The following is a 24,882-nucleotide window of genomic DNA, read 5'->3' on the forward strand; positions in this document are numbered from 1 at the left end:
GGCACTGGGGAATCCAGAGGCATGGCCTCTACCCAAAGAAGATGGATGCTCCGGCTTGGGAGACAGGTCATAAAAAGATGACTGAATGTACCAGCCAGTTGATCAATACGATTTGAATGGCCCAGGCAATAAGTGCTTTAAGAAAACAGGGGAGGGAGATTGGTCCTGCGGCTGGGGGGAGGTGGGGATGGAGCCGGCAGTGAAAGGGAAGGGCCCTTTCTTTACCCAGTGTAGTTTGAAACCAAGCCTTTAGCCACAGCCACACGAAGGGGTTCGTAGGGGTGAGCCTGCACCTCATGGGAAAGGAACACTTATCTTTCACGATATGGTTCAAAAAAGACCACCATGAAGTTCCAGTGTGGATCTGGAGTCTAATCAGAAGTGAGAAAGTTCTGGAGCCCTAGGAGCATTTCCATCTCAGCCCTCCAGCTGACATCAGACTTCAGTACCACAGAGCCTCCACTCCTGACCCCCATAAACATAGTCTTCCAGATCTGGTCAGGAGATGCTTCTGGAGTGTCTCCTGGGTGCTTGGGTCTTCTGACTGATGGGTTGGGAACAAGTAGCCTTCATTTACATTCTGAATTTGCTGTCCACTGTAGGTTCTGAGCAAAGGCCTGAAGCAAAAGTATGCTGGAAGGCCATCCAAACATCCCACATGTTGGGAGACTGGGACCGGTTGGCCTGAAGTCCATTTCTCAGACTTCCAGGGTCCCTTCAGGTTTGAGCCATGACTGCTGGCTGGTGCGGAGGAAGACACAGTTCAGGGGAAGACCGTCCTGGCCGTGAGGAAGTTACAGTCCCTACAGGGAAGCTAGACTCGGGGGGGGGGGGGGACCCCTGGGTGAGCGTGCAGGACACCGCTACCACATGGTTGTGTCCTCCAGGAGCTTCCTGATCGGAGCTGCTCAGCTGCTGGATTGACCTGAGCTCCTTCACTGTCTTTCCCCTTCTGTGCTCTGATTGACAAGGACCTGCATTTCCCGGGTGCCCTTGCCCTCTGGCCTCCAAGTAGTTGAGCCAGAAGGATGCCTAGCAGGGAGTTTGGAAGGTGGGAAGAAGGGACCAGCCCAGGGTATTTGTCCCCACTCATTCTGGCCTCTCTCAGTGTTTTCTGTGTAAGCTGCCTCTGGGATCTACTCCCATTTGGGCAGCCCTTGCTGAACGGCCCCAACTTCTGGTAACCCCATCTCTTCCCTTTCTCTCTCCTGGCTAGTTCTTGGTGGCCTCTCTTTCCCCCACTTGATCTCACCCATTTACCACCTGTGTCCTCAAATCCCTATATTAAATTACCTCTGTTTTAAATACGTAGACTGGCTTCTCTTTTTCTGGTCTGGACCCTGTAGGGCATACCCCCTGGATCAGACCCGTTAGAGCAATTGGCTGTTCCCACCCTGAATAATCCCATGGGAGCCGTTGTAAGATCGTGGCGGCCCCGATGGATTCAGGGTACCAGATTTCTCCCCCCTCCCTGCAAAGAAAACAGAATTGTAGAATAATTTCAAAAGAATTTGGCTCTGTAGATTTCTCAGTCGGCATCCATTGGGATGTGAGGAATTAAAATCTTTTTCTTCCCGGGCCTCTCATTTTGTAGGAAAATGGGTGAACTCCTTCCTTTCCAACAATAAGAAGGACTATTTTGACTTTTAAAAAATCCATGCAGTCATTCTCCCCCTCCCCCTATTTGTCTGGGCTGTTGATCTTGTGATATATTTATAGAGATTGTGGTTGGCTGACCAGGAGTTATTTTGCAATAGGAATTTGTAAGATTTCTACTTTGAGCAAGTGTTCCAGACTTTTCCTTCTTTAAAAAGAGTAAAGTCTTTCTTAGAGTATCTACTTTGCCCTTCTGTAATTAGTCTTGTTTCACAACCAAAGTAAGTCCAGTGTTTTATGCAGGTTTTCCACCCTCCTTCCCCACCGTGTGGATTTCTTTTGTCTCTGGTCTTCTGTTGTCTTTTGTGTCCTTTTACACTGAATTTTAAAAGGCCACAGCTCCTCTTTCATATAGGAATGTTTTTGCAAATGGGGATGTGGTGACTGGATAAAGGGTGCTTTGGGGGCCAGGAGACCTGGGTTTCTCTATAAAGGGGGAGGATATTGGAGTAGTTTAGGGGGCAAGCATGTTACCATCCCCAGCTTTACCATGCTCACTGCAGACATCAGTAATCAATCACAGCACTCTTCTCTAGCTGAGCTCTCATGTGGCCCCAGAATCCTTTTCAACACATTGCCTGGGGGGGGGGCGCTAATAATTGATTAGACTTGGCACTGAAAATACAACCCGTTTGCCATTCTTGGGCTAGATGATTCCCTAGACCCCATTCATCACCATGGTTCTTTAAGTATTGGCAGGAAGTTCCTTTAGGTTTTAAACCAGTTGACCTTTATTAAGCCCCTTCTGTATGCAGCATAGCTCTGGGTGCTGTGGAGCCCCAGAGAAGCCCTAAACAGTTAGCCACCCTCATGGAAATTTCGCAGTTTGGTGGGGAACAAAGCTGCAGAGGGTGGTGTGTTTCTAGGTGTGCTCAGGCACGCCCTTGGTACTCTAGGAGTTGTCTTTGTGGTCAGGGAAATCTTTGTGGGGCAGGGCCTGGGATCCAGCCGCTCAGTAGACCACAGTCTGGGTGGTGAGACAGCATGATCAAAGACAGAGGAAACACAAAAATCAGCAAATTCCAGAACTTAGGAGGGTCCTCAGAGCCCATCTGGTCAAAATCCTCCAATTGATAGGTGGGGAAACTGAGGCTCAGAGGAAAACAGGACTTACCTGAATTTTAATAAATGATAATTATATAGTCAGAGTTCAGTAAATGATAAATCATTTAATTAAAACTACTTATAGAGCATTTACTATGTATCAGGCATTGTTTTGAGAGCTTTATAAATGTTAACTGATTCAGCCCTACGTAACCTTGCGCGGTGCATACTATCATTATCCCCGTCTGACAAATGAAGAAACTGAGTCTCAGAAGGTTAAGTGACTTCCCCAGTGTCACATGGCTCGTAAGTGGTGGAGTCCGGGCTTGAATCCCAGCTCCAGATTCTATGTGGGGAGATACCGTGCCGAGTAAACCCTGCTGGAGAGATTGGAATATGTTTGGTTTCTTTGTTTTTTTAAATGTATTAATTTTACTCACCACCATCAGTGTAATCATGCTGACCTCCCCCAGATCTGTGGCTCACGTAGCAATGTATTAATTTTACTCACCACCATCAGTGTAATCATGCTGACCTCCCCCAGATCTGTGGCTCACGTAGCATTGTTAGCACTAGCTGAGCATGTTACGGACTTTCTACCTTCTTGTCCACCCAGCAGTTGTGTTTCATGGGGATTTTTCCTCTCTTTTACATCGGGGGAAACAGGCTGAGAGGTGATGTTTCTTGAGCTCAGTCACAGAGCTACTTCTGGGCAAAATTTGAACCCAGGCTGCCTGACTCCGGATGGCAGAGCTGGAAGGTTTCTGAGAGGCCATCAGTCCAGCAGCCTCGCTGGGCAGGTGGGTGGTTGGGGGGTGGGGGGACATGGGCAGAATTTGCCTGTGGCAGCAGTCAGAGGAAGCGGTCTCCTGGCATGGGGATATTGCTGCTCTTCCTGTCTGGGCATGGTGGCGTCACTGTGGCGTCACCATGGCCATGGTCACAGGAGGCCCAAGCCCTTTACTTTGATGTCCTTGAGGAGACTTGAGGAGTAGCCCTTTCCTTTACTGCCTTACTTAGAAATACCTAAGGGGGTGACTTAAGAACCCCATCCCCCAAGGCTAGGTTCACTAATTCAGAGCTTGCAACTTTCTCTATTTACAATAGGTTTTTTTCCCCCCTTGTGAAGCAAAAAAGTTTTTCTTTCTTTACCGCGCACCCCCCCCCCCACTTCCTGCTGATCTGAAGCGAATATTTATCACATATTTAATGAGTAATCTGAGTCTTGGCTTGGTGAGGCTGTACCAGGACATGGTTTATGGCTGATCTGGTTTTAACTTGCTCTAGGCGGTTTTCCCTGGAGTTTTCTGTAAAATCATAAACCTGGAGAGAGAATTTTTGTGGAATCCAGTCACATGACTCGCTCTTTTGTAAATTGAGAGATTAACTGTGTGACTGTAAGGAACTGAGACACATTTCTTTTTTGGAAAGAAAACAAACAGAGCAGCATTTATGCACGCAGAGGAGCGTGTCCACTCTTAAAGATGGGAAAGTCACTCGCCAAGGTCACCCCGCTGGGCCTTGGAGGTACCATGGCATAGGGTTCGAGGACTCGGACTTGGAATCAGCGTGTTGGGGTTGGAGGCCTGGCTGAGCCTCTTTCCAGCTGGTCCCTGCCCTCTGCAAGCCTCTGGGACCTGACCTGACCTGGACTGCAGGACTGGGGACCGTCCCTACACCCAGGGTGATTGAGGGGATTCAGTGGGGCAGTATACCCAGTGCCCGAGCCCTAGTCCTGGCATATAGGAGGTGCTCAGTACATACTGGCTGCCCCGGGGGTTGCTGGTATTCTCCCCGTTGGGGGCCCTTCATGCTGGACTAAAATACAAGCCGGCAGTATGTGGCTGTGAGGTTCTGCCCTAAGCATGTGACTGATGAGCTCGTTTAGTCTTCACAGTAGCCCGGGAGGGGGGTACCAGCATCACTCCCATCTTACAGAGGAAGGAACTGAGGCACCGAGAGGCCAAGGTCCCACTTGCAAGTCATTTGCAGTGACTCCCAGTGACCGCTGGTGGCGTTCTTCACGATTTATTCTCGGGGCCTAAGGATTTTGACAGCTGGTCCTGGGGAGGGAGACCAGGCCTCGTCTGGCCTTAGCTCGGGCCCCAGCTCGGGCCCCAGCTGACCCTTCTGGGATGCTGGCATCAGCCCTTCACTGGTCTTAATGCCTTTGTGTTCCTGACACACACACCCACCCACACACACCCACCCACCCTCATGTTGGGTGAGAGGTAGAAGGGAACTCCTCATAGTTTCTCTGTAACTCTGTTAGAATTATTTTAATATAAAAAAATAAACCCCAAAACCAGGAACCTTGCTGGACCTGACCCCAGGAGCAGCCTCCCCCTTTCTTGGACGCAGCCTAGAACCCGTTGTGATCCAGCACAGCTGTGCGAATAGAATTTACGCACTTGAAACGCCCAGGAATTCTCACGGACCCTTTAGAGCCGCGTGTGGACTCTGGGCTCTACCCGTGCTGGGGATGAGAACGAGGCTTGGGGTGTGGGCGGCAAGTCCTGCGCGGCAAGCCTGGGGGAGGCTACTGCCCCTCCTGCCGGAGGTCAGGATCCCGCCATCCTGCTCAGGACCCCGAGTCAGGCTCCGGGTGTGGAGGTAGCTTCATCTCTCACTGCTGTGTCTCCCAGGTGCCCAGGTCTGTGCCTAGAAGAGATCAGGTCCTCTGTGAACAGTCTTAAGAGTTTCTCAAAAGCTGCCATCATTTGTCTGTATTTTAAACCTGCCATTTATTGAGTGACTGCTGCATGCCTGATCCGCCCCAGGTGCTCCTCACTCGCTCGCTGTCTTAGGTGATCCTTGGCGCTCCCAGTAGCCCTTAGTTCCAGAACTTTTTCTCCTCCACTGCTGTCCCCAACCATTGCCATCTCTTCCCTGGAAGATGACAGTGGCCTCCATGCTGGGCTCCCTGCCTCCATCCTGCAGCCAGTGGTTGCTTCGAGAGGTGCACAAGCCTTCAGGGCAGCCCGTGGAGCCTCGGAGTGAAACCCGAAGTCCTGTGCCTTGTTTGCAGGTGCTCCTTAATCACCAGCTGTTGATGGTATGACAGAGATGGTCATGACCGTGGTGGTGGTGCTGGGGATGATGATGATGGTGATGTCAGCATTAGGGTCCTACTCTAGTCCGTGCGGTTGTCCACCAGAGAGGGAAGGTCCTGCCTGCACCTGGAAAGGCCTGTGCAACTGGTAGAACCGTGGTGGTTCCATCCCTAGGAAGCCTGATTTATCTCTTGACACTTGACCTCAGACAGCAGGGGCTTGGGGAGGGGCAGAACGGCATCGTAACCAAGGGGAATAAAGACGTTGGTCATTTCCCTTTGTTTTCCCTTGTAGTTGGAAACTTGGCCAGTTGATGTTACGTCTGGGCCTCCCTTGACCTTCGGGCTCTGGCCTGGTGTCTGATCAGAGCCTGCGCCTGTCAGTGGGCTGGTCCCTTCCTCCAGAGGTAACGTCCTTCAGAGAAGGCTGCAGCCTTGCAGGCTTCAGGGACCCAGGCTTCCCTGCTGGGTAAGATGGTGCCCTTCTCTTGGCTCCTTGGCACCCAGCTTGTATTAGCTTCATTTGCACCTAGACCCTACATTTCCCCGTGTTGAGCAGGAGCTGTGTGTGCCCTGTTCCAGCATCCCTCCCTCAGGGAAGCTCTCCTGACCCCACAGTCTCATCGGATGCCATTGTCAAAGATGCTCGTGGAGTCTAGGCCTTTGTCTTGAGAGCACGTATCTCAGTTGGTAATTATAAATTGATAGCGTGAAATAATTAAGTCATTACTGCCCGTCTCCCCCACTGTTCTTGTTGCTGTGTGTTCCCAGTAGCAACTCCGGTGTCCAGAATGCAGTAGGCACTTAATAGATAGTATTTGGGTGAACAACGAGGAACCGTGTCTGAGTCCACATCGGGCCCCCCACGGCCTCTCTCAGAATCGCACGTCTACTGTGCAAGGTACGAATACCCATTGAAATACCCACTTCTTTTAACTCCTAGTCTTCTCCAGCAGCCGCCCCTTCAGCTTGGACCCCTGAGCTGTCTGTGGCCTTGAGTAACCACGTTCGGGTGGAAAGCAAATACAGAATTAAAAACCAAGCACCACATGCTAGAAACATATCACCGAAATTGATCTGAGAAGGAAAGTCTAGTTAGGGAATTTATAACATATTTCGTTTCCTGGGAGTGGGATCCTCTTTGTAACATGCAAAGCTATTGGTTGGCATTGGCACAGTCGCCCTTAATAGGTGTTTTATGAGAACACCCCGTGAACAAAAGCAGGGGCGGCCTGTGCCCGAGTTGGCGCCTGATGGTTCAGTAGGCAAAGTTCACCTCCATTGGTTGGGGACAAGTTTGACTTATTTCTTCTCGACACGTGTAGAGGAAATGGCCATTGACTTGGGTGAGAAGGTGGGTGAGCCCTGGCCAAGCCACTGACCTGCTGTGTGACCTTGGGCAAGTCACTGGGCCCCTCTGGGTGGTTGGCCAATTCTTGGTCAAAGGGGGATGGATGGTTAAGCTGCAACGTCTCCTTTGCAGGGTTATTGAGAGGATTTGATGTGGTGTGACCATCCATGGAAGATGCTCTGCCAGATTCATCTTCTCATGGACCAGAGAGCTACAAGTCCTTTATTCTTGGTGTGGAGGCCAAAGATTTTTGGAGTCTGTTGTCACAGCCCAGATCCAGTTTATCAGGAGGTCCTATAGGTCCTACCTTCCAGGTAGTCAAAACCCACTTACTCACCCCCTTGCTGCCACTCCCCTGGTTCCAACCACCTTCATCTTTGACCTGGGCTGTGGCAGTGACCTCCTAAGTGGCCTTCTGCCGGCTTCCACCCTTGCCCTCGGTCCATTCTCAACATAGCAGCCAGAAGGCGCTTTTTAAAGTGGAAGTCAAATTACGTCACTTCGCCAGAACCTTCCAGTGGCTTTCCAGGGTACAAGCCTCAGGCCTTCAGTGGCCTCCAAGGCCCTGCATGGGCCAGCCTCCCTTACCTCTCCCCTTCTCCTCCTCACTCATGACATCCTTGCTGTTCGAGGAGCATACCCTGCACACTCCCGCCCTTGGGTCTTTGCCCTGGTTGGTCCCTCCCCTCCTTCCCCCCCACCAAGTCCCTTACCTTCCATTGTTTGCCTAAGGACACCAGCTCCGATCACCTGACTTAAAATTGCAGCCTGTGGCCCCTCCCTTGCCCCAGCACTCTGATTACCCTTCCCCTTTTCTGTTTTCCCCTCACAGAACTGATGACTTTCTAGCATAGTATATATTATACTAATTTACTCCACCTAATGCTGCTGTCTCCCCCACCTTGAATGTAATCTCTGTGAGGGCAGGGATATATCCCAACTGCCGAGAACAGTGTCTGGTGCATAGAAGGAGCTCAAATACTTCTGGGATGAGTGAATGACTTTCCCTGACTTGAGTCTTGTGCCTCAGTGGGACAGACAGAAAGTTCAGGTTCAGTTGTGGGGATCCATTGGTTGTTGGAAAGGAAAGAGGTGTGTAAATGAGGCTCTAATTGTTTGGGACCCACTGTCCTGCCATTCGCAGTAAACAGTGGGAGACAGGGGTCCTTTCGACAGGGTCTGGGGCTCTGGCAGGTACATCCCACAGGTGCAGTGCCTCCCGCACGCCTCCAGGTGGGTGCCCTCGGCCTCCCTCACTGCTGAGGCTGAGCGTTTTCCTACCGGGTCAGCTGTACCTGTTGGTAATATAAAACAGTATTTTAATATTCAAACATATGTATGTGTGACGTACGCAGGCATATTTTGGAGTAATGTGCGTTTGATACTTGTGAATATAACATTCATGTGACTTAAGAACGAATACAAGACCTGAAAGGCATTTGAGCATGCAGGGAACTTCTCTCGTGGGTTCCCATTCACTCTTCCCTTCCAAGGGTGGAGAGAAGCCAAGAAGCAGCAAACGTCAGGGATTTGGAATTGTCCACCAGTGGATTTGAGGTTGTCCATCCAAAGCTGAGTACAGTAGGCTTTCAAGGAATATTTGTTGAATGAATAAAGGAGTGATTGATTATTTAAGATCAGTTCTATTTCATCCTGGTTGCCAGTGTAGTTCATTATTCATTTAAGCAACTTCGTGGTTCTTGTTTCCTGAGAAATAATAAGTAATGGATTCAACCTTATTTGCTGAATATTTGCCTTGTGGCAGGCCCCAAGCTGGGTGCTGGAGTCATGGCCACGTGTGGGATGTGGTCTTCGTCCAGAAGGAGCTCACGGTCTGGGTGGACATAGGTGCTCCAGGAACTGTGGTCCCCATCCCACAAAGTGGGTGAAGAGTGCTGGTGGCGGGTTAGGAGTGTTGGGGGAACAGTGAACGGAGGCACGTCAAATCTGGCAGGGGAGATGGGGGAGTCGCCGATGTGTCCCAAGAGCAAGCAATTTTTGCATTGCGGTGGGGGAGGGAGAAGGCAAGATCCTAATTATACCACCATGGAAATGTGCTTCGCCAGGTCTGTCCTGGGCTTGACTGGCTGAGGCACCATCTTGGAGATGCCTTCTCCAAGATGGTGGCCCTCCTCCATCCTCTCAGAGCTCAGGGGACCACGAGCACCCACATTCACAGTGGCACCTCAGCCTCGCCGAGCCTCTGGCTTGGTTCTCTTATCGCAGAAAGGCATTTCATTCTTCGAGATCAGGCAGCCAGGACCCAAGGAGCTGTTTTCCTCCATTGTGCAAGCATGACAAATCATTAATTTTTGATTGATTTGCTTAGAATTATGGGCGCCCCAGCATTCTTTCCGCCGCTGAACAGCTGTATAACAAATGAATATATCAGTGTGCACAAAAGATTGCAGATCTAAGAGAAGCAATTACATTGGCCACCCTCCCCCACCCTCACCCCTTCCCGGGCAGTGAAGGGAGTAAATTTTTACCAGAAATTCCTCAAGTGGCTTAAAAAAAAAAAAAAAAAAAAAAAAGCCTTTTTATAATTGAATTAAATCTTTATCTCTTCATCTTTTGCAGCAGATTTCCAAACACATACCAGTTCCCCATGTGCTTGGGTTCCATCCATCCAGGAGGAATCTTTAATAATGAAATTTCAACTCGTGAATTAAAACCAAAATGAAAAAACGGGGGGGGGGGGAAGGCAAATTCTACCCCTCCATTTTGCCTTTTTTTTTTTTTTTTTTTTTTTTTTTGGTCACTGCTGCTCCTTTAAGATTTTGGAACCGTACCAGTGCACTAAATGTGACCTCCATAACTTTTAAATTAAGAATTTATGCTGGCTTGAAATTTATGAAATATTTCAGCATGAAAGAAAGCCTTTTTCCCTCAGGAAAATTGAGCAATAAATCACAGCACTGTGGATTTACTGCCCTAGAGCCAGCGAGAGATAGGATTTTTTTTTTTTTTTTTTTTGCTTCATTCTGAAAAAAAATGTAATCATATAAGACAGCTTAGCTGCTATCCTCCCACTCTCTAGAATTTTTAATTTCAGCTGTTTCTGCTTGGATTTATTTCCAATATTCCTGCTCGGCTTTTCAATTTCCTCAGTTATTAAATTTTAATTCAGTGCATTAGCATTTAAATTAAAAAAGGGTTTATTTTATCGAAATCGTTGGCCAGCCCCCATCCCGTAGCACACGAATTGCCTGTTTCTGCCATTTGCACAAAATGTGAAATGCAGCTAATGTCCTACAACTTACATTTGCACAAATTCAGAAATAAAATTTCTGGGTTTGGAATAATATTTTCTTTCCAAGAAAATCCTTAATAAGAGAATGGAAAAGAACAACTTAACATTCATTTGGGAAGGAAGAGGAGGGTCGAATGAAACCAAAAATAGCTTTGCCCGCGTCCTACGGAGAAACTGGTGTAGAAGGAATGGATGGGGCTGGCAAACGGGGGGGCAGGTGCCCTTATGGAGAGCTGGGGACGTGGATGCCTGTACCCTCCCACCCCCCTTATAAGCGTGAGGAGGGGAGGGTCTCTCATGGGCCCACTGTGCCCTGCCCCATTTCACTTGCCATAGCAGGGTTTGGTTAAGGTTGGGTCAGCTCCACATACAGTCACAGAGATGAAGGGCAGCAGGAGATGACCTGATTTAACTCTCGTGCCTTCCTCCCGTCCTGTTTTTACCAGTGAGAATCTCAGGTCCAGGGAAGGGAAGGAGCCTGCCTGCCGTGAGACCCGGACAGAGCCGGGCAGAGCTGCATCTGTCGGAGCACTTGGTCCGGCGGTAGCCACAGTAGAGTTCCCATTGATTAAGCGGTTACTACACAGAACTGGCCTGCGATTGGCACCTATTTAGCTATACCACTGTATCTGATGTCGTTTCGACCAGCCCTTTGGAAGAAGCGGCAGAGCTGTGGGGTCTGGTGGACATTCATGGGATGCCGACCTGCAGCACAGGATTCAGATCATACCCTGAGACAGGCTAGGAGACCCCTAGAGACAGTATAAGGTCAGCCCTGCCTCTCGCTAATCTGCTGCATGATCGATATTTAGTCCACACTAGGTAGTTTTACACGCGCTATCTCGCCGGTCCCAGGAGATCGGTCCTGGGATTGGCATATTGCCATTTTGCACGTGGGAAAACCGAGGCCTTGAGAGTGCAGGTGGCTTGCCAGGAATCCTACAGCTAGGAAACGGCAGAACCAGGGCTCCAAACGCAAGACCATCTCTCTGATGCTACACCGTGTGCTGTTCACCTTCAGTTCAAACCGGGCATCAGGTCAGGTTACACTGGGTAAAGGTGAGTTTGTGGTTTAGGTTGAATCAGGAAATTGGTGCTGTTAGACCATTCGGGAAAATGGCCATGTCAGAGGGTCAGCTTCATTCAGGCGGTAGGTAGTTGCGAGGACACGGACAGAGCTGGCCTGGCATCTCACAGATCTCTACAATTGAGGGTCAGTGCCCTTGGCACTGTGGGCTTCGGGGGCTGGGGGCTGAGAGGCTGTCCGCAGTTGTCATGGTGGGTCTGCACTCAGGCAGGCCCATGTGCCATGATTGACGGGCGCTGTGATTCAGACACATGGGAGCTTGGACATCTCTCCCTTGGGCCCGTTGTCCGTGGATACGCCCACCCGCATCAGCTCCCCGGATCCGCCGGTATCTGGGCACATCACACCTGCCCAGGTGGTGCTCCTCCTTCCAGCAGCTCCATTTCTCCTGTTGCTCCACCTGAGTTTGCAAGGATTTGTTTGGACAACTGTCTGAACATTTTTAGCATTTTGTTTTATAAAAATCGGTGGAAAACAAAACTGAGTGTTGCCACTGGTGGCAAGAAGCACAAGCATCACAGACATAATAAAAGGAAAACGGAGGTGGAGATGACTAGGTGTGCCAGAGACAGAGCATCTTTTCTTCTCCCCAGCCCCCTGTTCACTGTCCACATGTGGTTGACTCTGGGTGAAACTGGGAAGGAAAGGACAGAGGAAAAAAAAAACACACACACACACGCACACAAATATGTGCGCAATGCTAGAAATACATGTCCAGAGTTGAGTCTGAAAGATGAGAGATCATTTGGGATTTTACAATTTTTTTTTTTAAGCTCTCTGGGGCAGAATTTCCACCCCATAACCACTTCTGCCTCTTCTGATATAAAGATTAAAAGAACTTCTTCCCGTTCACTTTCCGTCGAAGTTTTGAGGAATGCAAGATGTTGGAGGGAGGCGGTAATTGATCCTCTTCTTTTGCTCCCAGTGAAATGATATGCAAACCATTTTCCGCTTTCTTGTTTCTGCCACTGAAATAATACACCAGCATCCCATTAATTTTCCCCTGCCAGGCCTCACATTTCTACCTCCTTGTTTGTCCTTCGTCTTTGCATTTCCCTCATGTGGGCAGCGGGGGCTGTGTGGGACATTGACAAGAGCCAGTCATTTCCCGATCGGCTCTTCTGAATGTTGGTGGGAGAGAGGATGTTCCAGAGCTGAGGAAGGTGGGCACGGGAGTGACCCAGACCTGGGCATGTAGCTGTGGGCTGTTGGATGAATGACTTAAAATTCTTTGACTCTCGTTGCCTCACTTGTAAAATGGGGATATTGTGTATGTGTGTTGGGGGACCCATCAGGAGGGTTGAGTAAGAAGCATTAAATGTGCATACACCGGCACCCCAGGGAAGGTTAGCTAGGGGATCGAGTCTGGATACCCCTGGGAGCCAGGCTGGACGGCTGGGCGTAAGACAAGAGGGAGCGGTGGGGACTGTGGAGAAGCAGGCATGACAGCTCTAGCTGACTGTGGTCATGTGGGACTGAGTGCTGCTTTCACTCCCTGAAATCGGGCCTTCTTTTGGTGAAATCCTTTTATTTTTCTGTATTGACTGTTTGAATTGAAGTCCGCCATCTGGTTTTGCCAGTTTGCAACTTCTTGAAAACACTCGTCAGAAGGTAGCTGCTGTCGTTTTTATTTTAGATCTGCAATCCTGAAATTCAAAAAACTTGAAAACAGGAAGATTTTTTTGTAACTGATGAGGTGGCAGGGCTTGACCTGAAGGGAGAAGAGACTAATTCTGTCTTCATTTATCCTCCATAGGGCTGACTGCATGGGTTTCACTGTGGAAATACCACTGTGCTTGAGTCTGGGCTTGGGGGCAGGGTGGGTGGGGGGCTACCCAGATCCTGCCAGGGTTGTTTCAAAATACAGAACACACGCGCTACATTACCTTTCTAAACTTGGAAGGATTCTGAATTTGGAAACATGTGTGTGCCAGAGTTTGGAACCTGCGTTACTCTAACTGTGATTACTGTTGTTATAAATGCTTTGACAAAGCCAGGGAAGGCATCTGCGACCCGGGCCTTCTTTCCATGTGTACAGCCTCTGCGGCAGAGGTCCCCCCAGCACTGGCCTTGGGGGTCAGGTGTTTGTCATTCAGTCCTCCTGAGACTTCAGGCAGCTCCCTCCTGGCGCAGGGCCTAAGTCTCTCCATCTGAACCCGAATTTTGTGATTTCTGAAATTTTCATTTGGTCAGCCTTATCTCCCCCTCCCCCTCCCCAACCCCAAATAAAAGAGATTAAGAACCGGCACTCTCTTGTCTCTCCCTGCTTAGTGGGGTTGGGGGACAGAATATTTGAACATAATAGGATTTTCCCCCTCCGGTTGGTAGGAATAAATCTGCGGCTACTGTTTTATTGGAAATCCCAGATGAAAATAAAAATGGTGCAATTCAATCTCAGATTTAGCTGGTTACTTACTTTTCACTGAGTCCCCAGGGCCCTGTGGTTGCTGGGTTTGTGTTGGCAGTGGGTGCTCAGCTGGATTTAAAGGGCCAAGCAAATTCCGGGGGTGGGGGGGTGCAGGGTGAGGGGGTAGCGGTGTCCTGACTCCCTCTTACCACTAGGGGCAGATTTTCCCAGCCCGCAAGAATGGAGCAGGGGCTTGTGCTCGCTCTCCCCTCTGTCTGAAGGCTCGTGTTGAGGGGGAGCTTGGTGGGGTGGCAGTGGGTAGAATCTGGGTTTCCCCCCTTGGCTGATGTAGGTGTTTTGGGTTTCTTTTGCAGGCTGACGGAGCCAGTGCAGCTGGAAGGAAAAGCACCGCGAGCAGGTACACTCCCTTTCCCTTGCCCCCAGTTGTACCCCTCCCTCTCCCCATTTCACAGCCAACTGCCATCTCTCTCTGAAAGGGGATGGATGGGTGGTCCAGGCCGGCTCCTTTGGCTGAGAAGTATGCATACTTCCCCGGGGGAAGTGCGATTATGGGCAGCACTTTGCAGCCCTCCTGGTACCCTCTCTGAGCACCCATGAATGCACCGAGGACGACTAGGTCCCAAACAGGCCTTTGGGCACTCAGGTCGGGAGTAAATTAGAGGTGAAGCACAAGAGCGGGCAGGAGGACCAGGCTTGAATCCCATCTTGCAATCCCCCTGCTGTGTGGTGACCTCCGGAGCATCCCGACCCATCCTGGTCTGGAACCCATTGGCCCAGCTTGGGTCCTGTGCTCATTTTCCTGAACCAGTCACCCCACAGCAAGGGGAGGGAATACTCTGCTTAGCCAGCCTGGGGTTGTGTCCTCACCCTGGGAGCTGGCAGGAGATGGGAGGGGGGTGGCGCCTAAAGGAAAGCTGGGCTGTCATTACCAGAGAAGGTGGGAAGCTGGGGCAGCCGCATGACCTTTACTGGGGGCCACCTGGGCACATTGGAGGCAGGAGGAAGGCAAGGGGCAGACCAGAGATGGCGCTCCAGGCCGCACGCACGCACGCACATGAGATGTGGAATAGCTCTTGGATTACCTCCTGGAGTTGGGGGCCGAGGAACTTGCCCTGTAGCCCTCGAACACTAGTTCTTTAGAATGTTGAGAGATTTTTGTGGACAAAAGGAGGGTTGTGGCCAAGCAAGTTTGAAGGACATAGGTTAAACAAAGTCAACAGATTTCTTTGCGGAGGGACCTCTTACTTAGTCTTTCGTGGGCTAACGTGTGCTGGAGGACATCGGAGAGGAGATGCCATGTTTCCCAAACTTGCCTAACCATGGAACCCTTTTGTCGAAGTTCAGCTGTGGAGCAAGTATTCTTGGAACATGCTTTGGGAAACCACAGGAAGCCGTTGCTCTTTGAGAAAGAGTAACATGTTTGGCTGTGTGTTTTAGGAAGATCACCCAGGGACCCCTTTGCAGGGTGGTTTGGAGGTGGACAGAATGGTGGCAGAGATGCCAGGCTGGAGGTCATTGAGATCCGCACCACCCAGCACAGCCTGGCTCCCCCCCCCACCTCCTCATGTGCCAGTCTCCCCCTTGCTCAGTCTGTCTTAGCTACCCTGACCTTCTTTCTGTGTAGCTAACACTCTATGCCAGGGGTCGAGCAGCTTTACCTGTAAGGGGACAGATAGTAAATACCTGGTGCTTTGAAGGCCATTGGTCTCTGTGGTGACCTTTCTCTGCCAGTGCCTGTGCCGGGGTTTGCCGGCCCCTGGCCTCAACTGACTGTCGCCCAAGAGCCTTTGCAGCTGCTATTCCCTTTGCCTGGCATGTTCTTTCTCTGATCTTCTTCTACGTCTTGACTCCATCCTGCCCTCAGAGAAACCTTCCCTGCACCTCTCCTTGAAGGGCCTGTGGCCGGTGTCCCTCCTAGGCTCGTCACGCTCTTTCTTTATTGCGCGTGTTTGTGTAATTTTTGCGGCTTCTCCCCTTAGGGTGCCAAATCCATGGGCAGAAACCTCTAGCAGGTGCTCAGTGTTAATGGGACGGATACCCTGAATGGGATGGAAGGAGAAGTGGGGATGATGTAGGGGCTGGCAGTGTGGGCTGGAATGGAGGGGTGGGCCGCCAGGCTTGGGCCTGGGACCGCTGGCAGGGACGCATGGGGCCAGCGGCTGCCCGGTGCCGTGTGTCTCTCTCCCGGGCCCCTGGCTGTGGGGTTTTGTGTGAGGAGCAGTAGTACATGAGGCTGTGGTCTATGGGGGCAGTGGGAGTCCCTAGACTGGGGGCGCCTGGACGTGCTTCCTGGATTGGAATGTCAGACTGGAAGGGCCCTTGGGGTTTGTCTCGTCCCACCCTCTCATTGGACACAAGGGGAGGGACGGCCCTGCTCGAGGTGACGTGATGAATAAGGGGCTGTGTCAGGCCTTGAACCTGCCAAAGCAGGGTACTTTCTCTACCCACCAGTTCTGTGCTTCAGTGAGGGTCTGGCCAGCTTCTCCCACTGTCCTCCGTGTTCATTGTGCACCTGCTGTGATGGATTCAAGGCTAATATAGTCACCCTTGAGTGTCTATAGAAGCGGACAGAGGCAGACCTCCATCTTTTTCTCATGACTTTCATGCGGGGGTGGTCCTTTCCCTTTCTGTTGCATGCATTTCTCCCACACCAGGTCGGAAGACAGCAGACAGGTTCCTCCATAGTGGTAGTAGGTGCCCCAAGCTCCGAACTGAGTCTTACCAGCCATGGGCTGCAATCGGTGTGCGAAGAGTGCAGGGATAGATTAGCGATGCCTGCCTTGGTCAGAGGAGGGCGAGGATGGCATGTGTGCCATCTCTTTGCCCTTCGCGACTAGCCTAGGCTTGCACGTACTCAGTGATGGAGCCCCTGTGTTACCGCCACAGTGTCAGAATATGCACCAGGAAGGGCCAGCCCAAGTCTTAGGGTTGTGTGTGACTTGAGACGTAAAGAAGAAATTTCTAATAATGACTACCGTTTCAGTCAGCACTTATATGTCAGGCTCTGAGCTAAGTGATTTAATTTATTGTTAACTTATGCAATCTTTGTTAGCAGTCCTATGAAGGAGGTACTCTTATTATTCCCACTTTACAGATGAGGAAGCTGAGGCACAGAGATGTGTACGGGCCTCAGGCCGCCCAGTGGGAAGTGAGTGAGAGAGCCAGGACGCCTCCCCAGGTCTGACTTCTCTGATGTGTATGCTTAACCACCGTGTCCTCCGCCTTCTCAGGATGAAGTGGTCAGTTAGCAGATGTCAGAGGAGTCTGTTAGGGGCTGGGGGCTCTGCCATGGGCTAGGGGCTTGTCAAGAAGGCAGGGGCTTCGAGGGAGCTCAATAAGTCAGTTTATATCGATTATGTAATTAAAGCTGATAGAGCATGTTTGAGACTCCTAAACAGTATTATTGTATCGCGACCCGGCATTCAGTCTGAGAAGTGAATTATGCATTACACGTCAAGAGAACATTAACATGGGCCTAAGCTGAGGCCACTTGTGCACTTGACCCTGGCCTTGGCCTTGTAGGGTTTAGACTTGTCGGCACTGGGCAGAGTGTTAGACGCATTTAGTCCCTGTTTCAGATGGAGAAACACAGGCGTGAGGCTCTGCGACCCTGGCCGGGAAGGACCTTGAAGGACCCCCGGCCCTCTGATGAGGGTCTCCACTCCGGGCTGTGCCACGGAGCACTTGGTTGTTGCGCCGGGGTCTGCTTTCTTCCCAGCGCCCGTCTTTGGCCCAGAACACCTAATTTTGTTACTTCTCCAGAGGGCCTCTGGCTGAGCCCCAAAACCAACAAGCATGGACTACTAAGGAATTAGTGTTAAATTGAGGGGGACAAAGAGGGGTGGTGTTTCTGATCCTAAGAAACAACCAAATGTGGTTTGGTTTACTTCTCTGTAACCCAGCCTGAGTCGATTTTTACAGGACCGGTGATCCCAGCACTTGAGGTTAATGCTGACCTGGTGTGCAGGTTACAAATCACGGCGCGCAACGGCAGCCAAGCCTCACTTATGCTAAGAGGCGTGGGGGCCGTGGGGCCTTAACTGGGGAACATTCTAAAGGAAGTGCGGTTTTTATAATCAAGTAAATGTAGCTGCAGGCTTGTGGTAACGAAGAGTTCTGCCCTTTTTTTTGTCAGTTGAAGGTTTTCAGAGCTGATAGGGTTCTGTAGATGAGAGAATGGAGTAACTGTCTCTCTCATTTTGGAGATAGGAAACCAGGGATAGAGGAGGTTAAGGGACTCATTTGTTTGCTGTGTGGACCAGTCGCCTCACAAGCAGTCGGGATCTTGTAGTCAGATTTGGGGCAGGGTGGGGGAGCGATTAGACCAAATCTCTTTCATTCATTCATTCCACAAATACATAGTGCCTACTAAGTGCCAGGATCTGACCTTGGTGCTGGAAATACAGCACTGAACAAAACAGAAATCTTGTGGAGCTCATAGTCTAGTGAGAGTGGAGGAGACGTGATCAATACGTAAACTGTATGGTACGTCATAGGATAAACAGTGCCGCGAGGTGGGTGGAGCGGGGAGCAGGGTGGGGGATTGGGAGAGCCAGAAGGAGTAATGCATCACCAGAAGGTGACATTTGAACATGGATCTGAAGGAAATGAGGGACTGAGCCAAGCAGTTGTTTAGGAGAAACACACTGAGGTGCAGAGAACAACAGGTGCAAAGGCCCTGGGGGCAGGAATGTGTACATTGTGTTGGAGCAACAGCAAGGAGGCTAATGTGACTGATAGGGCTTTGGAGGCTATTGTCAAGATCTTGACCTTTACCCTGTGTGAGATATGGGGAGCCACTGGGGATTTTGAGCAGAGGGCTGGCATGATACTGATTTGGTTTTAAAAGGATCATACCGGCTGCCAGGAGGTGAGTACACTGCAAGGGGCAAGATTAAAGAGGTGTTGCCAAGGGTTTGGGATAGGCAGGACCTTAGAGGGTTGGCTTGGAAGTGAGTTTCCGAAAGGCCGTATCTTTTCAGGTCTGAGGAATCCTGTTCAGCAAAGTGTTGTGTGAGTTCTCCATCCAAAAATGCACGCTTCTCTGTGGCTGGTCTGCAAGATTTCTCCCTTGCCTTCTCTCTAGCCCCGCTAAGGGCCAAGCACAGTGTTGAGGAACCCAGACTGCCTGGGTTCAGTTCCTGGGGCTACCCACTGCCTAGTTGTGTGACCTTGGGCTACTTAACCTGACCTCAGTGTCCTCATCTGTAAAATGGGAGTGATATTAGACCTTCACTCATAGTGTTGTCAGTGAGGATTAAGTGTAATAATAATAGTAATATACATACCCTTAGCACAGTACCTGGCCTGCAGTAGGTGTTCAATAAGCGTTTATTTTTATCACCACCATGCTAGATTCCCTTCCTAGGAGGAGATAGCAGTGGGATGGCGATTGATTTCTTGTCGAGGCTGGACACTGGAGAGAGGACTGGAGTCAGGGATGAGGGTGGGGGTGGAGGGCCGACCACAGTCCGGTTACTGTGTCCTGTGGGATCACATACAGATCTTCCTTGGTCTCCCCCAGTGGCCCTCTGAGGTTGCGATGCTGCCCTTCCTCCCCAAGGGAATTGAGGAATGGGCTTGTCCAAGGTCATAGTAAGATAGCTTCGGGCCTAGCCGAGTCTTGTTCTTCAAGCCAAGATTTTTCACGGTGGACTCTTACTTAATCTGATCACCACGTGTGTGCAGCTGCCTAATTATTATTATTTTTTAATTTTTTATTGTTAATCACCATACATTACATCATTAGCTTTTGATGTAGTGCCTAATTATTTTTTAAAGAATATCTTCTTGTTGTTTAGCATTTTGGTTTTCAGCCCTGAAATAAAAGTAACCCTAAACAAATTAATTTCATTTGCACAAAAGCTCACAGTAACAGTAGGCCCGATAGTAGTCAGTGACCAGTACACCATTAGCAGAATCAATTATTTAAGAATTCTGGGTATATTCTAGCCAGGGCGCATCTTTATTTTGACTCTAGGTTTGTGTTGCTATTATAGGAGCTCGGATTTGATTTCCAGGAATGTATATTCTCACCTTACCGAACTTTGGGTGAAGTTGGGCCACAAAAATCATAAATCGCAGGCTGACTCTGGGGGGCCAGTGCTTTTTGGGTGGGCAGAGTTTCCTCTCTGCTTGATCTGTTGCTGTTAAACCTAGACTCTGCAGATAGGGCGCATTCTTGAAAATTCAGGCACATCCTCAGGTTTGCCCTCCGGAGACAGCCACAGAAAGGCAAACTAATGCACATCAAAACCGGTGAATCATTTTTGCCAAATGGCACTGTGGCTCTCAAGCTTGGGGTGGTCCAGCGGAGCCCCTAGGGAACCTCTGCTCAGTGCATGCACCCAGCAGGAGTCTCCCTCTTGTGCTCCTTGAGCAGATTCAGAATGTTGTTGGACCCTTGTGCTTAGCCATTCAAGGCGCTTGGAAGTCTTGCCTTGTCCTGAAGAAACACAGTCTTGAGAATTGTAACGAGGATGACCCAACCTGGCTGCTTCTGGAGGCCCTTGATGCCAGAGGCCCTTCATCTGAGAAAACAACTCAGGAAACTTCTACAGCCTCACCCTCCGTCCGGCTCTGCTTATGGAAGAGAAAGATCCTCACCCTTAGTTTGTGCTTCCTCCAGCATTCCATGCAAAGTGTGGTGCTTCAGAATGTCCGTAGGCTCCAGACCTACCTTCCTGATCACTCCCACCTGCCCATCCTGCAGTGAACTTGGCTGCAGTGCGTGTAGCTCATCACTGCTGCACGGGGGTGGGTGTGGGTGGCCGTGCCCCCCACTTCTTCTGTTTTCATAGGGCTCCAAAATTGCCCCACTGCATTCATTTATGAGTACTCCATCTATGATGGCCTGAGAGCCGATGTTTTTCATAGTTTGACCACACTTTCCACATTTTTGTCTGGCAAGTGCTTGGTAAGGATGAGAGAAAAGAACTTAACACTGATGGAGCCCACTATGTCTGTGGAGCCAGGCTGGCTGCCTTAGGTGCATCTCTGCCCTCGAATCTCCTAAACAACGCTTAGTGGTTCCTCTTAACTTCCCCGGCTTACACGCGAGGAGAGGGGGGTGTAGGCAGGTTAGGAAGCTTGGCAACAGCCCGGCATCTAGTTGATCACCCCCAGACACCTCGGGAGGACCTGGACCGGGTCAGGGGCACGTTGGCAGGCCAGCAGCCGGGTGGCTCTGGGCCTCAGTTGTCAGTGTGGGCAGGATGATGGGAGCAGAGTGGTCCTCTCGGGAAGCTTCTTTACCTTTCATTCCAAGGAGACAGTGGCCAGAGGCGCTGGGTGTCAGAATGGCCTGGGGGGACAGTAGCAAAATCACAGCCTCGGTCACAGCTTTACCCGGAGGGCTGCATCCTGCTAAGTGTTGGAGTTTGTGACTTGACAGCATCGTTCAAGACTCCTGCTTTTCTCTATTTTAGGTTTAAATTAACCAGGGAATTAACTCTTAATATTTAAATCTTCACGCTGCCTTTCTGAACTGCAGTATTACCCAGCGTCGTGGCTGACTGACAACATACACTGAAGAAAATTAAGTGCCTAAGAATTATCTCAAACTAATGATATATTTATGCATTGTAGGTTATTTTGAATTTCTAGACTGTTAAGAGTTCTTTAATAGGTTAATAGTTTTAATCTATTAATCTCATCTTTTCTACTTGACTATTTATTAAAATATATCAGTGATACATGACAAATGGAAGTGCAGATAATTCTGAGGGTTATGAAGGCATGGGTGATGATGTGAAGGTTTGAAACACGGGTTGAATAGTAAATACAGAGAGACGCAAGGCCTCGTTACCGGGGTTTGTGGAAAATGGGGTTTTTGCTGTAGGTTCTCTCTCTCGGTCCTTCCAGAACCTGGTGGAAGCAGCAGCTTTTATCCCTGTTATGATTCCTGTCCTTGTCACTAAAGCCAGGAGACTCTGTGTCCATAGGACACCCCTCACACGGCAGCCATTTTGGAACGTGTCAAGGAGAGTTAGAGGTCGACAGTGAGCATAAAGCCCAAACACTTTCTCTGTAGCAGATGTGGAACCCCTCATTCCTTAGTTTTATCGCATTTCTCTGTTACTGTGTTAAGCATCTGTCATGTGCCCCGTGCCGTCAGGATGCTGAGGATACAGGAGGAGACAAGGGGGTATGTACATTCTCCGTCTTTTGGGAGTTTCTGGTCGATTAGTCATGATTTTGTTCATTCATTCAACAGGTGTATTTTTTTTTTTTTTTTAATCGACTCTCCTTTTGAGAAGGGAAAAACAAATCATCCAAATGATGAAAAGCCCAGTTGTTGGCGTCAGGCAGATCTGGGTGCATCCCATTCTGTCACTAGAAAGCTGTGTGACCGTGAAAAAGTCGCTCTGTGTCTCTGATCCTCAGTTTTCTTATCTTAAAGCAAAACTACCTAGCATATATCAGGCATCCAGTGGGATGGTGCATGGGCGCGGAAGGGAAGCACATCACAGCCTCTCAGGATGCCATAGCTGCTCTTGTCCTCAATCCCCTTGTTACGACATCATTGCCATAACCACCTCCACCTTCATGCTGACATATGCACCTCTTGTGGCTCTCTGTGTGTGTCGTTCAGCAGATGTTAGCTGCTAGGGGCCAGGCACAGGGATACATGAACAGTGGGGTAGAGCCTTCGTGCCTGGAGGACTCGCTCAACCACATGGAATCAGAGGGCAGAGTCAGAGCAGGAGCCTGTTAGAAGTTAGAAGCAGAGGGGGGCATTCCCAGAAACCACAGGGGTGGTTTCTGGGAATCCGGAACCGCAGGCTCCGGATGGGTGTCAGAGAAGCAGCCGCCCTGGGAGCTCAGCACCCCGCCCTGGGAGCTCAGCACCCCGTCCTGGGCCCCGAGGGCCTGAATCTGCCGAGCGATATTCATCATGGCCGGACTCCATCCTCGAGAGTTGGTGTCCTCTTGCAGGACAGATCCTCACTTCGGGCACCTTCACCTTTCATGTCTATACATGTTGATAATATCTCAGCAAAGCCGGAGGAGAGAGAGGTTGGTGTCAGAGCATCCCCAGGCTACCCTATTCTGGCATGTCAGGAGGAAGGAAGAGTGTCTGTTACATTTGAGAAAATTCCCGCTGGAGAGGAGCAAGATAAGTGTGTGGCCCTTCTGGAATAAGCCTCAGTGTTCGGAATGTGGCTCCCGTGGAACATCTCCGGGCCATGGGATGCTGAGGGCCAGGGGGTGGGCCTTGCCATCTTAGGTTCTGAACATTAACGGACGCGGTTAAACCATCGATGTTCTTTGCGGGTCAGCGGGAGAGAGAGGGACTCCCCGAAGGCCGTGCTCGTACCGGCCTTTCCAGACTCACTGCTCGGTGCCTTCTGTGAACAGGCTCCTACTGATGGCCTCCCCCACGCCAGGTGCAGCTGTGGGTGTGGGGATGCATCAGGGAATGGACGAGAGAAACTCGTCCTCGTGGAGCTCACGTTGCAGCCGGGAGACAGACGGTGAAGGGGATGAGCAGTAACGTGGTAGATAAATGTAGGGTGAATCGTGAGCAGAACGAGTAAAGCAGGGAACAGGGCGAGGGGGTAGGAAAGGCTGGGGTGAGCCGCGTGGTGGTTTAGATCAAGCAGCCAGGATGTCTCCATGGACCCTAGGATGTTTGAGCTCTAATGTGAGGGCAGCTGGGACGGGGAGGTTACTCTAGGCAGAGAGGAAAGAGCAAGGGCAGAGGCCCCAGGCGCATGTGCTCAGGGCACAGCAGGGAGACTGGTGTGGCCACAAGGTGGCGTGTTAGCTGGTGAGGCCAACGGGCTCCTGGGGCGTGTCCCAGGGAGCCCCAGGGGTCAGGGCTGTGGCTGCTGTTCTGGGTGAGGTGTGGGACTGTGGTGGGTTTTGGGGCCTGGGGCGACACGACCTGGCTTGCTTTAACAAGGTCACTCTGGGTGCTGTGTTGAAAGTTGACTTCGGGGCGTTGGGCAGGGGTAGGAGCTGGAGACTGGCTGTGTGGTTGACGGCAGGCCGGGAGGCCGGGGAAGGCAGCTGGGACCAGGGGCTGGTAAGGAGTAGTCAGATTCTGGACCAAGTGACAGGATTTGCCGATAGACTTATTAGTATGGACGGAGGGAGAGGGAAGACAGGTTAGTTCTAGAGTCTGGGCCCGAGAAGCTGGAGGGTTGGAATTGCTCCTAACTGAAATCGAGAAGTGTGCGGTTATTTGATTGTGGCGGTGTGGACTGCAGGGTTTAGCGGGAAGAGCCCTGGGGTAGGAGTCAGGATTGTTGTCTGGACTTGGGGGAAGGGCTGTAGCAACAGCTCCAAGTTGGAGCCTGTTAAATATGGGCGCTTCTTGGGCATCCAGGAGGAGGCGTCCAGCCGGTAGCTGTGTGTGTAGGTCTGGAGATCAGGGGGAGCCCCAAGCTGGAGACAGAATTTGGGATTCATCATCACGTCGTTAATATTTAAAAGCCTGAGTCTGGATGAGATCGCTTAGGGAGTGAGTGTGGATAAAGCTGGAAGAGGTTCTAGAACGGATGCTTGGGGCATGTCAGCGTGTAAGGGTGAAGAATTGGTGAAGAGGAATCAGCAGAAGACAGAGAAGGGGGCAGAAGGTAGGGGGCCCACCAGCTGAGCACAGAACCAAAGGGAGCCAAGAGTTGGACAGAGGGGACAGGGAGGATCATCCGAGGTTGCCGAGTACGAGAAGGCACCATAGGCTCTAGGAGCATGGAGGTCGCGGGAGGCCTTGGGAAGAGCAGCCCTGGTGGAATGGGGGAGGCGTACCTCATTGGACTTGGAAGCAGTGCCAAGGAGGGGCCTGCTGACACCTGTCAATAGGTAAGAGTCCTTTGCGGCACTTAGATGATCGGGTGGTGGGCACAGGGATAGCGTTCGGAGGACTTGGTGAGCGGTCAGCCTCCGCAGCAGGGTGCATGCGGCCCTTGAGGTCATGGCTCAGGTGTGTGTTAGTTCCTTTAACACCCCGTGCATCCATGCATTCGTGGAGAGTGTATTTAAGCTCAGCTTGAGGCTACTTAACCCTCATTCCTAATGAGTGGAGTCTTTTAATGAAGTTTTATTCTAGCGGGAGTTAACCGAG

At 50.7% G+C, this 24,882-nt stretch overlaps 1 protein-coding gene across 11 annotated transcripts in view; it reads left to right on the forward strand.

Moving 5' to 3' along the window:
* Nucleotides 1-24,882, forward strand: part of ZNF618 (zinc finger protein 618) — a 173,575-nt gene that overhangs the window by 83,192 nt on the left and 65,501 nt on the right. For all 11 annotated transcript variants that reach the window (XM_028107975.2, XM_028107976.2, XM_028107982.2 and 8 more), the window contains exon 2: nucleotides 14,165-14,208. In XM_028107975.2, the coding sequence (XP_027963776.1) occupies nucleotides 14,165-14,208 (44 nt within the window). The remainder of the gene's footprint in view (nucleotides 1-14,164; nucleotides 14,209-24,882) is intronic.

Source organism: Eumetopias jubatus, unplaced genomic scaffold (genome assembly GCF_037043125.1).
Source record: "Eumetopias jubatus isolate StellerSeaLion01/CBP00866 unplaced genomic scaffold, mEumJub1_p1.0 scaffold_15, whole genome shotgun sequence".
NCBI lineage: Eukaryota > Metazoa > Chordata > Mammalia > Carnivora > Otariidae > Eumetopias > Eumetopias jubatus.